The sequence below is a fragment of the Hordeum vulgare genome, chromosome 5H (assembly GCF_904849725.1).
Source record: "Hordeum vulgare subsp. vulgare chromosome 5H, MorexV3_pseudomolecules_assembly, whole genome shotgun sequence".
In the NCBI taxonomy this organism is placed as follows: Eukaryota; Viridiplantae; Streptophyta; class Magnoliopsida; order Poales; family Poaceae; genus Hordeum; species Hordeum vulgare.
In genome coordinates this window covers 511,924,392-511,938,929 of record NC_058522.1, presented here as the reverse complement: position 1 = coordinate 511,938,929, position 14,538 = coordinate 511,924,392, and the positions used below count along the sequence as shown (strand labels likewise).

The 14,538-nt window shown below is 46.5% G+C and overlaps 1 protein-coding gene across 1 annotated transcript; it reads left to right on the top strand.

Annotated features, from left to right (window-relative positions):
• The first annotated feature begins 849 nt into the window (after positions 1 to 849).
• LOC123451898 (SRSF protein kinase 1-like) lies at positions 850 to 4,082 on the top strand. Its single transcript, XM_045128452.1, has 4 exons — positions 850 to 1,274; positions 1,703 to 2,491; positions 3,408 to 3,455; positions 3,529 to 4,082. Exons 1-4 carry the CDS (start codon positions 1,065 to 1,067, stop codon positions 3,754 to 3,756), a joined length of 1,275 nt encoding a protein of 424 aa, XP_044984387.1. The 5' UTR covers positions 850 to 1,064; the 3' UTR covers positions 3,757 to 4,082.
• The last annotated feature ends 10,456 nt before the right edge of the window (positions 4,083 to 14,538 follow it).

The following is a 14,538-nucleotide window of genomic DNA, read 5'->3' as shown; positions in this document are numbered from 1 at the left end:
GTGAGTATCAAATATTTTCAGAAAAAACATAGTGTGAGGGACATAAATGGGTATGAAATGTTAGAAATGAAAACGGAAATCCTTAACATCAAATATTTTTAGAGGAACATAAATGAGTACGAAATATTAGAAAGAGAACGGAAACCGATAACGTCGAATATTATTAGAGGAATGTAAATGAGTATATAATACTATGATAAAACAAAATCGATAACGTCGGATATTATTAGAGGAAACATAAATTAGTACTAAATAATAGAAACGAAAACGGAGACAAGTGACGCCGAAAGTAAATTCCGAGCGAAATTACAATAGTACAGATATAGAAGCGGGTGTTTGCAGGAAAAGAAAAAACTAAAACGTGATTGAAAAACAATAACACGCCAAAACCAACAAACTAGGTGTTTCTTTTTGTGCCAATATGACCGAAAAAATTCTTACATGAGGATCACATGGTTCAGCAGCTCTGAATCCATTTCCACTATGAATCGGGTGTTCCATTTTCGCACGAAAATCTTTTGCTACCGCTTCCATATCATTTCCATCATAGTTCTTGTGCCCAAGTCCACACAAAATCGCGTTGTAAATCATTAAAAGGTTCCAAAAGAGCAGTGATCAAATCATGGTTGAAGAAGGGGAAAATGAGTTCCAAAAAATGTTGATGCTTTGCTTTGACCATGGGTTTTTATGTGACGGTTGGTTGGTTCAAAAATGAGCACTTTACTATTTGGGCCGGTGAATTAGCAATCAATCAAGAACCAATTAATCCATCCATGGAATAGATATGCCATGGAGTAAGGCTATAAAGCACTGCCACGGGGAGCCCCTCCGTCCACTCCACCGGACCAAACGGAGGCAGGCGGCAGCTGGTGGTGGCGGAAGGAACGGTCACTTTTCCCCCTCCGCCTTCCGCCACCGAACAAAACTACTCCTACTCCTCCAGAAAAATCCCAAACCAAACCAAACCAAACCGAACCCGGCCTCCTCCCTTTCCCTACCCCCCCCGCCTGCGCCCCCCTTTCGAATCCGGAGGAGGAGGAGCTCGCCGGCGGATCGATCGATCGATGGCGGCGTTCGGCGGCAACGGGTGCTGCTACTCGTCGGGGTCGGAGGACGAGGAGGAGGAGGAGGAGGGCGCGGAGGGGTACCGGAAGGGCGGGTACCACGCGGCCCGCCCCGGGGACCGCTTCGCCGGCGGCAGGTTCGTCGCGCAGCGCAAGCTCGGCTGGGGCAACTTCTCCACCGTCTGGCTCGCCTACGACACCCTCCTCAGCGTACGCCCGCACCCCCTCCCCTCCCCTCCCCTCCCCTCCCCTCCGTCTCGGTTCTTGATTCATGGCGGCTCTGTTTTCTTCGCCCGCCCTTCTCGGCGTGCTCGCGGCGTGGGGTCGGGGATTTCCCACCGGCTGCTATTGGATTCCGCCACCTCCGCCGGAGGCCGTTCGCCGCAACCCAAAACGATGCGCTTTGCCCCTTTTTTTTTTAACCCCTGTTCCATTGCTTTCCTTCTGTTCAAATCCGGCCCGACACAGCTCTGCGCCGATCTTTGTTATGTCAAACCTGTGATCTCCGTGCAAAGATTACTGATTTCTCCTTTGATGCGTGCAAACCGGGACCAAAACTAGTTACTACCCTCCGTCAGCAATCGAAACCTGTATCGTGACATATTGCTAACTGTATGCTGTGATTGCAAAACCCGCAGAGATTCGTGGCGCTCAAGATCCAGAAGAGCGCCAGGGACTACGCGCACGCCGCGCTCCACGAGATCGAGCTGCTGTCCGCGGCGGCCAAGGGCGACCCCACGAATTCCAAGTGCGTCATCCAGCTGCTGGACCATTTCAAGCACGCCGGCCCGAACGGCAAGCACATTTGCCTGGTCACCGAGTTCCTCGGCGACAGCCTGCTGCGGCTCATACGGTACAACCGGAACAAGGGCATCGGGCTGAGCAGGGTGAGGGAGGTTTGCCGGTCGGTGCTGACCGGCCTCGATTACATGCACAGAGAGCTCGGCATTATCCACACCGATTTGAAGCCGGAGAATGTCCTCCTAGTGTCGACGATAAACCCGTCCAAGGACCCCGTGCGCTCGAGGCTCACCCCTATTCTCAAGAGGCCAGAGGGGAACCAGTACCGTGCGACATCGATGAGTTTCAGCGAGAAGATGCTCAAGACGCGGGCAAGGCGCGCCGTGGCGAAGATTCTGCAGAGGCGTGTGTCGCTTGGTGGGTTTACGGCAGACATGGTTAAGGAGAGAAGCCTGGATGGCATTAGCATGAAGTGCAAGATTGTAGATTTTGGGAATGCCTGCTGGGCTGATCAGCAGGGTGATGGTGTGATACAGACAAGGCAATATAGGGCACCTGAGGTTATCATCGGTTCTGGGTATTCTTATTCTGCTGATATGTGGTCGTTCGCTTGTATGGCGTTTGAGCTTGCCACCGGTGACATGTTGTTTGCTCCCAACACTTGCCAAGGTTGCAGTGAAGATGAGGTAAAAAAACATAATTTTCATGTCGTTTCTTTCAGCACTTTTTTTGCTTATACTAGTATCATTAGCAATGAAGGTTCTATCATATATTCTTGCTTACTAGTATATGGATTTTCTAACATTAGTCAAACTAGTCCATTTTTCCTAATGCCAAGGTTGCAGACATCACCCTATTTTTGTGTATTCCTGCTGTTTTTATGTTGGTCGATTGAGTCATGGCAATTAATAAATTACACTATAAAAAGTAGACGCTTTAAGTCATGTGCCACTTTAAAATTCAAAAGAAGATGCAACCAACCTGACAGCACCAACCTAGCAACTGAAATATTAAAATGAAATCTGAACTGATATTGCGAGGGCTGCGTTCCCAGGAATTGCAATTTGAGCGCTTTTTGGGGTTTCTTTCTTTTCATTATGACCCTGCAAAGCAACTCCCAGTGTACAAACTGAAGCCATAGAAACAATTTTATGTTCAGTTACCAACCATCATAGGACTGGTGTACAATAGAAGTGCATCTTAATGTGGTATACTGGTACAGATCCAAGTGTGCTGTTTTGCTTGTCCGCTTTTCTGTTATTCTTGCCAGATGTGATACACTGGCACAATATACAGTACCGAGTACCGACAACAGCAGATTGTTCCGTAGCCAGTGAAAATTTAATAATGACAGCTAAATTTTGTTGTTATACTCTTATCTGCTGGATTGTCCTTTAAAGCCGATCGCATCTCTTACCTATGTAAGATTGTCAAATCGACAGATATAATACTCAATTAAGTGTCAAATCGACAGATATAGTACTCATTAAGCAATCAACTTCAGATGTTGACTCCTAGCTGCAAAGTCTACAGTGGTGGCATGCAAGTGTTGTTATCTCACCAACCAACCAACTCATCTCTCTGTTGGATAACTCTTTGCAGGATCATCTGGCTCTGATGATGGAAACCCTTGGAAAGATGCCTAAGAAGGTATCCACAGTAACCCGTGCTCGCTTTCGCCATGTTGTCTGATGCCCTATCTTATCCTGACTTCATCTTTCAGATTGCCATCTCGGGCGCCCGTTCCAAGGATTACTTCAACCGGTACGGGGACCTGAAGAGGGTCCAAAGGCTCAGGTTCTGGCCCCTAGAGCGCGTGCTAGTCGAGAGGTACGGCTTCACCGAGCCGGACGCCAAAGGGCTCGCCGACTTCCTCCGCCCGATTCTCGATTTTGATCCGGAGAACAGGCCGACCGCCGCCGAGTGCCTGAAGCACGCGTGGCTCAACTGATTCAGCCAAACCACCAAGTAACTTCAGGAGCAGCCTAACCGACAATAGCTTTACACAGGAGGCCGGGTGTTATAGATGCCAGCTCTGTCAGGTACTGATTTTCGACCGGGCGCTGCGGATGATCATCTGCAGCGATAGCGATGATGCGTTTTTTTAGTCTTCATAACATCATCATGATCGTGTGTTTTTGGTGTAGCTGAGTGGGTGCGTGCGTTGTGTGTTGTGGGTTGCAGAGGCTGATGTAGTTGTGGTGTTTATTTAATCTGCATGTGAGGTGGTGTAAGAAGATGTTTGGTGGTAGTAGTGTGATCTGGCCATCAGCTTTACTTTTTTGCTTTCCGTTTGCTGGTTGAGTTGAGTAAGTGCGATGCGCTGACATGCTGCGGTGCAGTGTGGTTCAATTCTTCAAGTGCTGGGGTGCGCTGGAAAGCTGAGTTTTACATGTTGCTGGGTTCAGAAGACGCAGCGTGCTGCCTGCGTGTAGCAGATTGCTTCACGCTGGTGCTCAGCAGTGATTCCAGCTGCTGACCCGTGCTGTTTACGTAAGTAGTTAGAGCATCTACAACGCGAAAATGCTAGACCTACTAAAGCCTACATAAGTTTACTAAACCTTCCAACTAATCTAAACATGCCCTTCTTGATTTTCAGGGGTGGGTGGGCCTCACCCTCCTCTTAATCCAATCAATTATTGCCAAGTCAGACTATCACGTAAACGTATGTAAATATTTACGTAGATGTAGCATTGCTCATCTACAACGAGTCCCATAAAAAAGTGCCCCTAAAATGGACGCGTAGTTTCTTACCTCGAGCTCAAATAATCCTCGGTGAACAGTATAATCAGGGGAAAAAAACTTTGTTTAAATTTTTGGCAAACATTGACAAATGTTTTGATGTTTGCAAAGCTTCGCCGTGGAATGATATTAGTGAAAGCCGTAGCAAAAAAAAGAAGACAAATTTGATGCTCCAAAAATGCTGGATTTTCATAAGCATTTTGGAATACTGAATTTTTTCCCTCAATTTCCAGGAATGCAATTTTTTTATGAAACTCTACAAGCACCCAAAATATTAATCAATGTTTGGCACAAAAAAGCAGAAATTTTTTCCCTCATATTTTTTAGATTTTACTGTTCATCTCGGTATAATTTAAGGTTATTTTTTTTTAAATATTGTTTCTTTTATTGAACTTGAGAAATATTGCGTCGTTTCGAAAAATTCGGAAAATATGACGGCGTCGGCCTGACCGTAGCTGACTGGCTTTAGTCGGCCCTGTCGTAGCTGAGTAGTTCCTGTCGGCGTTGGTGCGACGGATTAATGCCCAGTCGGCCACGTGGTGGCCGACGATTGGCTCGGCCACGTCGCTCGCACCACTCTTCCTGGAGGGAGGCAGTCGGCTTCGGCGCGGCCGACGGGCCTTTCGCCCCAGGCGTAGCCGATAGGAGGCCAGCCAGCCTGCTCCCCCCTTCTTCCTCCTTCTTCCTCCTCCTTATCTCTTTCTTTCTCTCCTTCTATCCCCACCAGAAAACTCTCTCATTTCTACACTAAATCCGAGCCGTTTTTCCCTCATTTTTCACCGTAGTTGTATTATATAGGGTTAGGGCAGCCAAGCCATCCGTCGATCTCGCGATGGGGTAGTTCGTGGTGGTGGTGTTGGACATTTTGTTGGTGGTGGTGGAGGTTGAGGTGGAGGTAGAGGAGGTGGTGGTGGAGGAGGTGGTGGTTGTGGTGGAGTTGGAGTTGGAGGTGGTGGTGGTGGTGGTTCCTGCATTCGTCGTTTTTCTCGGGGTTCGTCGTTCGTCGTTTCTTCGCACGCTTCACCACTGGTAACTCCATTTCCAAAAAATCCTCAGTCCCCCGCAGTCACTGAAGAAATTCATACTGGGCCTGATGACAAACATACTCCAATGAAGCCTATCTCGGAGAATGAATCAGCTGCATCAGCTGAAGAAACTCTGAATCGAACCACCACTGAGGAGACTACTGCAGCAGAAATTGATGGATCTCCACAACATATTCCTCACACTAAAGAAAATGTGGCTGAAGAAACTGCACCTCCTCAAGGTGAGGACACTATTGTTGAATCTCATGTTGAAAATCCTCAGTCTGCAGTGGTCGTGGTACAAAAAGACCGAAATTCCAGAAGAAGAGATTCTTTGATGAACATCATTATTTCATCGGTACAAATCCGTTTGATTCTCCAAGGATAAGGCGCAAGAGATTCTTGACTGGTGCACAGATGAACTACTGTGGTGTTGTTCTCTTTGACAAGCACAAGTTTTTTTAGCATCAACAAATTCCTCGTGCAGGCATGGAACTCATTCCATGCTTCGGCCAGTCCTCAACGTTCTGTTTGAAATTGGCCTACTGTCTTCTGCATGGACATTTGCAATTGGAATGAATAATTAATTCTTCAATTCTATGCTACTTTGCATCTCTAATGTGAAGCACAAGATGCCAACACTTGGGTTATGGACTGGATGACTGAAAACACTCATTACATAGCTCCTGCCACGGAGTTACTTCGTACGGTCCCAGTTCCAATTCCCTCATAAGGAGCCAGATGCATCTATGATGAAACTGAGCTGCCCGATCACCTGATGCAAGTGTTGATGAAGCCTTTGGCTCCTGGCAAGCCGCCAAGGACCACATTCCTCGTCAAAGAACTGCGCTATGTGCCCAGGACAATATACCGCATCTTGACCAAAACCCTCAGTCCCATCAAGGGCCACAACTCTGAAGAAGACGTTGTGGGAAACATGAAATATTTGCTATTCAACGTCATCCATGGGATTCCAATAAATCTTCACGATTTATTCATGAGGACTTTGGCCAACAATGCGATGTCACCTTTTGACCTGAAGCCTTATGCATCGTGGATTATGAAATTCATCAGGGCTAGATCCTCAATTCCTTACAAGGCCCACTTTCAGAATTACCTCAGATATTTGCCCCAACTTGAAGTATTTAAGAAATCCTTCGAGCTAATTGAAGGCAAGGGCAAATCAGTGATTGATGAGGGATCTCGGCCCCTTGATGGACAATTTTGCAAGGTTGCATCCTACTCCACAAATGATGACATCGCATCACAAGACTCGGCTGCAAAAGCAAAGCTTCCCGCGAGTCTGCCCTGTGCGTGATGACATACCGTGAGTTACTACTCAGTCTTCATCAAAAGGTTGATCACAACCACAAGTGGGTAAAGCGTCAGTTTAGAGCCATTGTGCGAAATATAAATGTGACGCAAAATGGTGTAAATAAAAATCACTATTATCTTCACAAAATCTTCGACCGATGAAATCTTTGACCGTACATGGCCCATTCTATATCACCTCAAGACTCGTGAGGAACCCGCTGAAATGGAGTTTCAGCAAGATTTTGATTGGTCCTGGCCGCCCAAGAAGAAATTCAAGAAAGTTCAAGTTCCTCCTTTGGTGGCTAGTTCATATTCTTCATTGCACACAACTCATGAAGCTGAAGATCTTGACGACAGTGTTGCCGGTCCAATCACGATGAATGACCCCAACAATGCTCGCGCTCCTCCTTCACCAACAAGTTGATATTCTTTAAGGGCGTCAGTCCTTAGTTTCATCACTTTTCATCACTTGATGACAAAGGGGGAGAAATCTGAGTTGGTCTTTGAAAGCACATATGCTCCCTTGGTGATTTTGATAATTCATGACAACAAGCATTGCCTCTTGGACTAACACTTTTACCTAGATATTTCAGGTTTAGTCCATGAAGAGCTATGGCTTAAGGTTTATGTGGAGATACCCCTTGATGCAAGAAAGGAATAATATTGGATCAAGCTTCAAGCTAGAAGACTCTTCATTTTATATTTGTGAGAAATCTCTTTTGAGTCCATAGGAAAGCCAATACTATTAAAAGGGGGTGAGGTAGTAAAATGAAATGATTGCTCAAATGCTCAAAGTTAGCCACCAAAACACTCAGTCATTTTTTCCCACATATCCACTCTGTAAAGTTCCACATATACAAATTCGGTGTCACCAACATTCCCACTTCGGTCGTACCGATTTTACCCTTAGACAGATCCTAAGCCAAACCCACCATCTCGGTACCACCAACATTCCATTCGGTGCCACCGAAATCAGTGACCAACTTTCTGGTTAGCCATTTTCAAGAATCGGTATCACCGAGTTTGAGAATTGGCCTCACCGAGTTTCAGACCAAATCTCTGGTTAGTCGTTTTCAAGAATTGGTACCACCGAGTTTTGGAAACTGCCTAGGACGCTAATATTGGTACCACCGAGATTCATATATCGGTTTCACCGAGATTCAAAAGTTGCTACCTTTGTGCAAATCGGTACCACGGAGTTTTTAACTTCGGTGTCACCGAGTATGCCACTTTGTGTGTAACGGTTGGATTTTGGCTGCTGCCTATATATACCCCTTCACCCACCTCTCATTCATGGGAGAAGCACTCACAACACACACTTCATTTACAGATCCATTTTCTCAGAGAGAACCATGATACGTCTCCATCGTATCTACTTTTCCAAACTCTTTTGCCCTTGTTTGGGACTCTAATTTGCATGATTTGAATGTAACTAATCTGGACTGACGTTGTTTTCAGTAGAATTGCCTTGGTGTTATTTTTGTGCAGAAATCAAAGTTCTCCAAACGTCCTGAAAAATTACAAGGAGCAGTTTTGGAAATATCAAAAATATCTGCGCCAAGTTCCACCTCAGGGGGTGGGCCAGTGGGCCACAAGCCCCTGCTCCGCCAACACCCCCCTGGTTGCGGTGGGCAGGCTTGTGGGGCCCACAGGCACCTGCCGCCCCCAACTCCAGCTCTATAAGTTGCCTTTCGTCCCAGAAAAAATAAAAAGAGAAGTTTTCGTCATGTTTCCGATACGGAGGCGCCGCCACCACCTGTTCTTCATCTGGAGGGCAGATCTGGAGTCCGTCTTGGGCTCTGGAGAGGGGAGATCGTCGCCATCGTCATCATTAACCTTCTTCCCTCCCCAATTCCATGAAGCTCTTCGTCATTCGTGAGTAATCTATTCGTAGGCTCGCTGGGCGGTGATGAGTAGGATGAGATCTATATGTAATCGAGTTAGTTTTGATGGGGATTGATCCCTAGTATCCACTATGTTCTGAGATTGATGTTGCTACTACTTTGCCATGCTTAATGCTTGTCACTAGGGCCCGAGTGCCATGATTTCAGATCTGAAATTATTATGTTGTCACCAATATATGTGTGTTTTAGATCCGATCTTGCAAGTTGTAGTTACCTACTATGTGTTATGATCCGACAACCCCGGAGTGACAATAACCGGAACCACTCCCGGTGATGACCATAGTTTGAGGAGTTCATGTGTTCACCAAGTGCTAATGCGTTGGTCCGGTTCTTTATTAAAAGGAGAACCTTAATATCCCATAGTTTCCTTTTGGACCCCGCTGCCACGGGAGGGATGGACAATAGATGTCATGCAAGTTAAGCACGTATGACGACACACGGAATGCATGCCTACATCACATTGACGAACGGGAGCTAGCCACATATCTCTCCGTGTTATAGCTGTTGCATGATGAATATCATCCAAACAAATCACCGACCCATTGCCTACGAGATTGTCCTACTGTTGCTACTGTTGTTACTTGTCTTCCTCTGCTGCTGCTGCTACTACTGTTGCGACTGCTGTTACTTGTCTTGCTGTGCTGCTGCTGCTACTACTGTGGCTACTACTGTCGCTTGCTACTATTGCTACTTGCTACTGCTGTCACTACTGTTGTTCCTTGCCACTGCTATTGCTCGTTACACTGCCGCTACTCGTTACTTTGCTGTTACTACTGTGCTTGAGATACTAATCTTTGAGGTGTGGTTGAATCTGACAAATTCAGCTGCTAATACTTGAGAGTATTCTCTCACCTCCCGTCGTGCAAACCAACAAATTGGGTCGAATACTCTACCCTCGAAAACTGCTGCGAACCCACGCGCTGGTGGGCCATCAACAACATTCTTCTAGTTCCGTTGTCGGGGAGTGCTAGCATCATTCTTCTGGTGTCGTTGCAAGGGAAGGATTGTTGTCATCAGCATTCGTCTAGCTATCGCCAGAGATTGCACGATCAAACTGTTGGGTAACGTAGCATAAATTCAAAATTTTCCTACGCATATTCAGATCTTCCTATGGAGAGACCATCAACGAGAGAGGGGTAAGAGCATCTTCATACCTTTGAAGATCGCTAAGCGGAAGCGTTGCTAGAACGCGGTTGATGGAGTCGTACTCGCAGCGATTCCGATCTAGTGCCGAACAACGGCACCTCCGCGTTCAACACACGTGCAGCCCGGTGACGTCTCCCGCACCTTGATCCAGCAAGGAGGAGGGAGAGGTTGGGGAAGAACTCCAGCAACACGACGGCGTGGTGTCGATGGAGAGACGAGGTCTCCCGGCAGGGCTTCGCCAAGCATCAGCGGAGAGGAGGAGGAAGAAGAGCAGGGCTGCGCCGAGAGAGAGGGAAAAACCGTGTGTCTCAATGGCCAAAAGTGCCCGATATATATAGGGGAGGGGAGAGGGGGTGCCACCCCTAGGGTTCCCACCATAGGGGGTGCGGTAGCCCCCCCCCCAGATGGGAGGTGCGGCGGCCAGAGGGGGGAGGAGGGGTGGCGCACCATCTGGTGGGCCTTAGGCCCACCTGGCCTAGGGTTCGCCCCCCCTTTTCTCTCCCTTGCGCTATGGGCTGAGTGGGGAGGCGCACCAGCCCACCTAGGGGCTGGTTCCCACCCCCACTTGGCCCACCTTATCTCCCGGGGTCGTTGCCCCCTTTCGGTGGTCCCGGTGGTCCCGGTACGTTACCGGTGATGCCCGAAACACTTTCGGTATCCGAAACCATCCGTCCTATATATCAATCTTTACCTCCGGACCATTCCGGAGCTCCTCGTGACGTTCGGGATCTCATCCGGGACTCCTAACAACTTTCGGTAACCTCGTATAACAATTCCCTATAACCCTAGCGTCACCGAACCTTAAGTGTGTGGCCCTACGGGTTCGGGAGACAGGCACACATGACCGAGACACCTCTGTGGCCAATAACCATCAGCGGGGTCTGGATACCCATGGTGGCTCCCACTTGCTCCACGATGATCTCATCGGATGAACCACGATGTCAAGGATTCAAACAATCCCGTATACGATTCCCTTTGTCTGTCGGTATAGAACTTGCCCGAGATTCGATCGTCGGTATACCTATACCTTGTTCAATCTCGTTACCGGTAAGTCTCTTTACTCGTTCCGTAGAACGTCATCGTGTGACTAACTCCTTAGTCACATTGAGCTGATGATGATGTTCTACCGAGTGGGCCCAGAGATACCTCTCCGTCACACGGAGTGACAAATCCCGATCTCGATTCGTACCAACCCAACAGACACTTTCGGAGGTACCCGTAGTGCACCTTTATAGTCACCCAGTTACGTTGTGACGTTTGATACACCCAAAGCACTCCTACGGTATCCGAGAGTTGCACAATCTCACGATCGAAGGAAAAGATACTTGACATTAGAAAAGCTTTAGCATACGAACAATACGATCTAGTGCTAGGCTTAGGATTGGGTCTTGTCCATCACATCATTCTCCCAATGATGTGATCCCGTTATCAATGACATCTAATGCCCATGATCAGGAAACCATGATCATCTATTGACTAACGAGCTAGCCAACTAGAGGCTTGCTAGGGACACATTGTGATCTATTTATTCACACATGTATTACTGTTTCCTGTTAATACAATTATAGCATGAACAATAGACGATTATCATGAATAAGGAAATATGATAATAACCATTTTATTATTGCCTCTAGGGCATATTTCCAACAGTCTCCCACTTGCACTAGAGTCAATAATCTAGTTACATTGTGATGTATCGAACACCCATAGCATTATGGTGTTGATCATGTTTTGCTCGTGGAAGAGGTTTAGTCAACGGGTCTGCAATATTCAGATCCGTGTGTACTTTACAAATATCTATCACTCCACTCTAGACATGGTCCTGGATGGAGTTGTAGCGGCGCTTCATGTGCTTCGTCTTCCGGTGAAACCTGGGCTCCTTGGCTATGGCAATGGCTCCAGTGTTATCACAGAAGAGTGTCATAGGACCCGACGCGCTTGGAACCACTCCAAGGTCGGTGATGAGCTCCTTCATCCAAATTCCTTCATGAGCCGCTTCTGAAGCAGCTATGTACTCCGCTTCACATGTAGATGCTGCCACGACTTCTTGCTTGCTGCTGCACCAGCTCACTGCCCCACCATTCAACACATATACGTATCCGGTCTGTGACTTAGAGTCATCCGGATCTGTGTCAAAGCTAGCGTCAACGTAACCCTTTACGACGAGCTCTTCGTCACCTCCATAAACGAGAAGCATTTCCTTAGTCCTTTTCAGGTACTTAAGGATATTCTTGACCGCTGTCCATTGTTCCGTACCGGGATTACTTTGGTACCTCCCTACCAAACTTATGGCAAGGTTTATATCAGGTCTGGTACACAGCATGGCATACATTAGAGAGCCCACGGCTGAAGCGTAGGGAACATAACTCATCTTCTCTCTATCTGCTGCCGTGGTCGGCGACTGAGTCTTACTCAATCTCATACCTTGCAAAACTGGCAAGAACCCTTTCTTTGAGTTTTCCATATTGAACTTCTTCAATATCTTGTCAAGGTATGTACTTTGCGAAAGACCTATGAGGCGTCTCGATCTATCTCTATAGATCTTGATGCCTAATATGTATGTAGCTTCTCCAAGGTCCTTCATTGAAAAACTCTTGTTCAAATAGGCCTTTATGCTCTCCAACATCTCTATATTATTCCCCATCAATAATATGTCATCCACATACAGTATGAGGAAAGCTACAGAGCTCCCACTCACTTTCTTGTACAGACAGGCTTCTCCGTAAAACTGTATGAACCCAAACGCTTTAATCACCTCATTAAAGCGAATGTTCCAACTCCGAGATGCTTGCACCAGCCCATAGATGGAGCGCTGGAGCTTGCACACTTTGTTAGCACCCTTAGGGTTGACAAAACCTTCTCGTTGCATCATATACAACTCTTCCTTAAGGTTCCCGTTAAGGAACGCTGTTTTGACGTCCATTTGCCAAATTTCATAATCATAAAAGGCGGCAATTGCTAACATGATTCGAACTGATTTCAGCTTCGCTACGGGAGAGAAAGTCTCTTCGTAGTCAACTCCTTGAATTTGTCGAAAACCCTTTGCGACAAGTCGAGCTTTGTAAACGGTTACATTACCGTTTGCATCAGTCTTCTTCTTGAAGATCCATTTATTTTTTATGGCTCGCCGATCATCGGGCAAGTCCATCAAAGTCCATACTTTGTTCTCATACATGGATCCTATCTCGGATTTCATGGCCTCAAGCCATTTTTTGGAATCCGGGCCCGCCATCGCTTCTTCATAGTTTGAAGGTTCACCGTTGTCTAACAACATGATTTCCATCACAGGGTTGCCGTACCACTCTGGTGCGGAGCGTGCCCTTGTGGACCTTCGCGGTTCAGTAGTAACTTGATCCGAAGCTTCATGATCATCATCATTAACTTCCTCTTCAATCGGTGTAGGTGCCACAGGAACAACTTCCCGCGCTGCGCTACTTTCCTGTTCGAGAGGGGGTGTAATTACCTCATCAAGTTCTACCTTCCTCCCACTTACTTCTTTCGAGAGAAACTCTTTCTCTAGAAAGGATCCGTTCTTGGCAACAAAGGTTTTACCTTCGGATCTAAGATAGAAGGTATACCCAATAGTTTCCTTAGGGTATCCTATGAATACGCATTTCTCCGCTTTGGGTTCAAGCTTTTCTGGTTGAAGTTTCTTCACATAAGTATCGCAGCCCCAAACTTTAAGAAATGACAACTTAGGTTTCTTGCCAAACCATAGTTCATACGGTGTCGTCTCAACGGATTTAGACGGTGCCCTATTTAAAGTGAATGCTGCAGTTTCTAATGCGTATCCCCAAAATGATAGCGTAAGTCGGTGAGAGACATCATAGATCGTACCATATCTAATAAAGTGCGATTACGACGTTCAGACACTCCGTTGCGTTGCGGTGTGCCAGGCGGCGTCAGTTGTGAAACGATTCCACACTTTCTTATGTGTGTGCCAAACTCGTGACTCAAATATTCTCCTCCACGATCAGATCGTAGACATTTAATTTTTTCTGTCACGTTGATTCTCAACCTCACTCTGAAATTCCTTGAACTTTTCAAATGTCTCAGATTTGTGCTTCATCAAGTAGATATACCCATACCTACTCAAATTATCGGTGAGAGTGAGAACATAACGATAACCACCGCGAGCTTCAACGTTCATTGGACCACACACATCAATATGTATTATTTCCAATAAGTCGGTTGCTCTCTCCATTATTCCTGAGAATGGAGTCTTAGTCATCTTGCCCATGAGGCACGGTTCGCATGTGTCAAATGATTCAAAGTCAAGAGACTCTAATAGTCTATCAGTATGGAGCTTCTTCATGCGCTTAACGCCGATATGACCAAGGCGGCAGTGCCACAAGTATGTGGGACTATCATTATCAACTTTGCATCTTTTGGTACTCACACTATGAATATGTGTAACATCACGATCGAGATTCATCAAGAATAAACCATTCACCAGCGGAGCATGACCATAAAACATATCACTCATATAAATAGAACAACCATTATTCTCTGACTTAAATGAGTAGCCGTCTCGCATTAAGCAAGACCCTGATACAATGTTCATGCTTAAAGCTGGTACTAAATAACAATTATTAAGGTTTA

What these genes read in the sequence shown, in the direction of transcription:
- LOC123451898 (XM_045128452.1), top strand. Translation starts at nt 1,065, where the DNA reads ATGGCGGCGTTCGGCGGCAACGGGTGCTGCTACTCGTCGGGGTCGGAG. An exon ending in CCTACGACACCCTCCTCAGC is followed by an intron (nt 1,275 to 1,702) that starts GTACGCCCGCAC and finishes CAAAACCCGCAG; the next exon opens with AGATTCGTGGCGCTCAAGAT. An exon ending in TTGGAAAGATGCCTAAGAAG is followed by an intron (nt 3,456 to 3,528) that starts GTATCCACAGTA and finishes TTCATCTTTCAG; the next exon opens with ATTGCCATCTCGGGCGCCCG.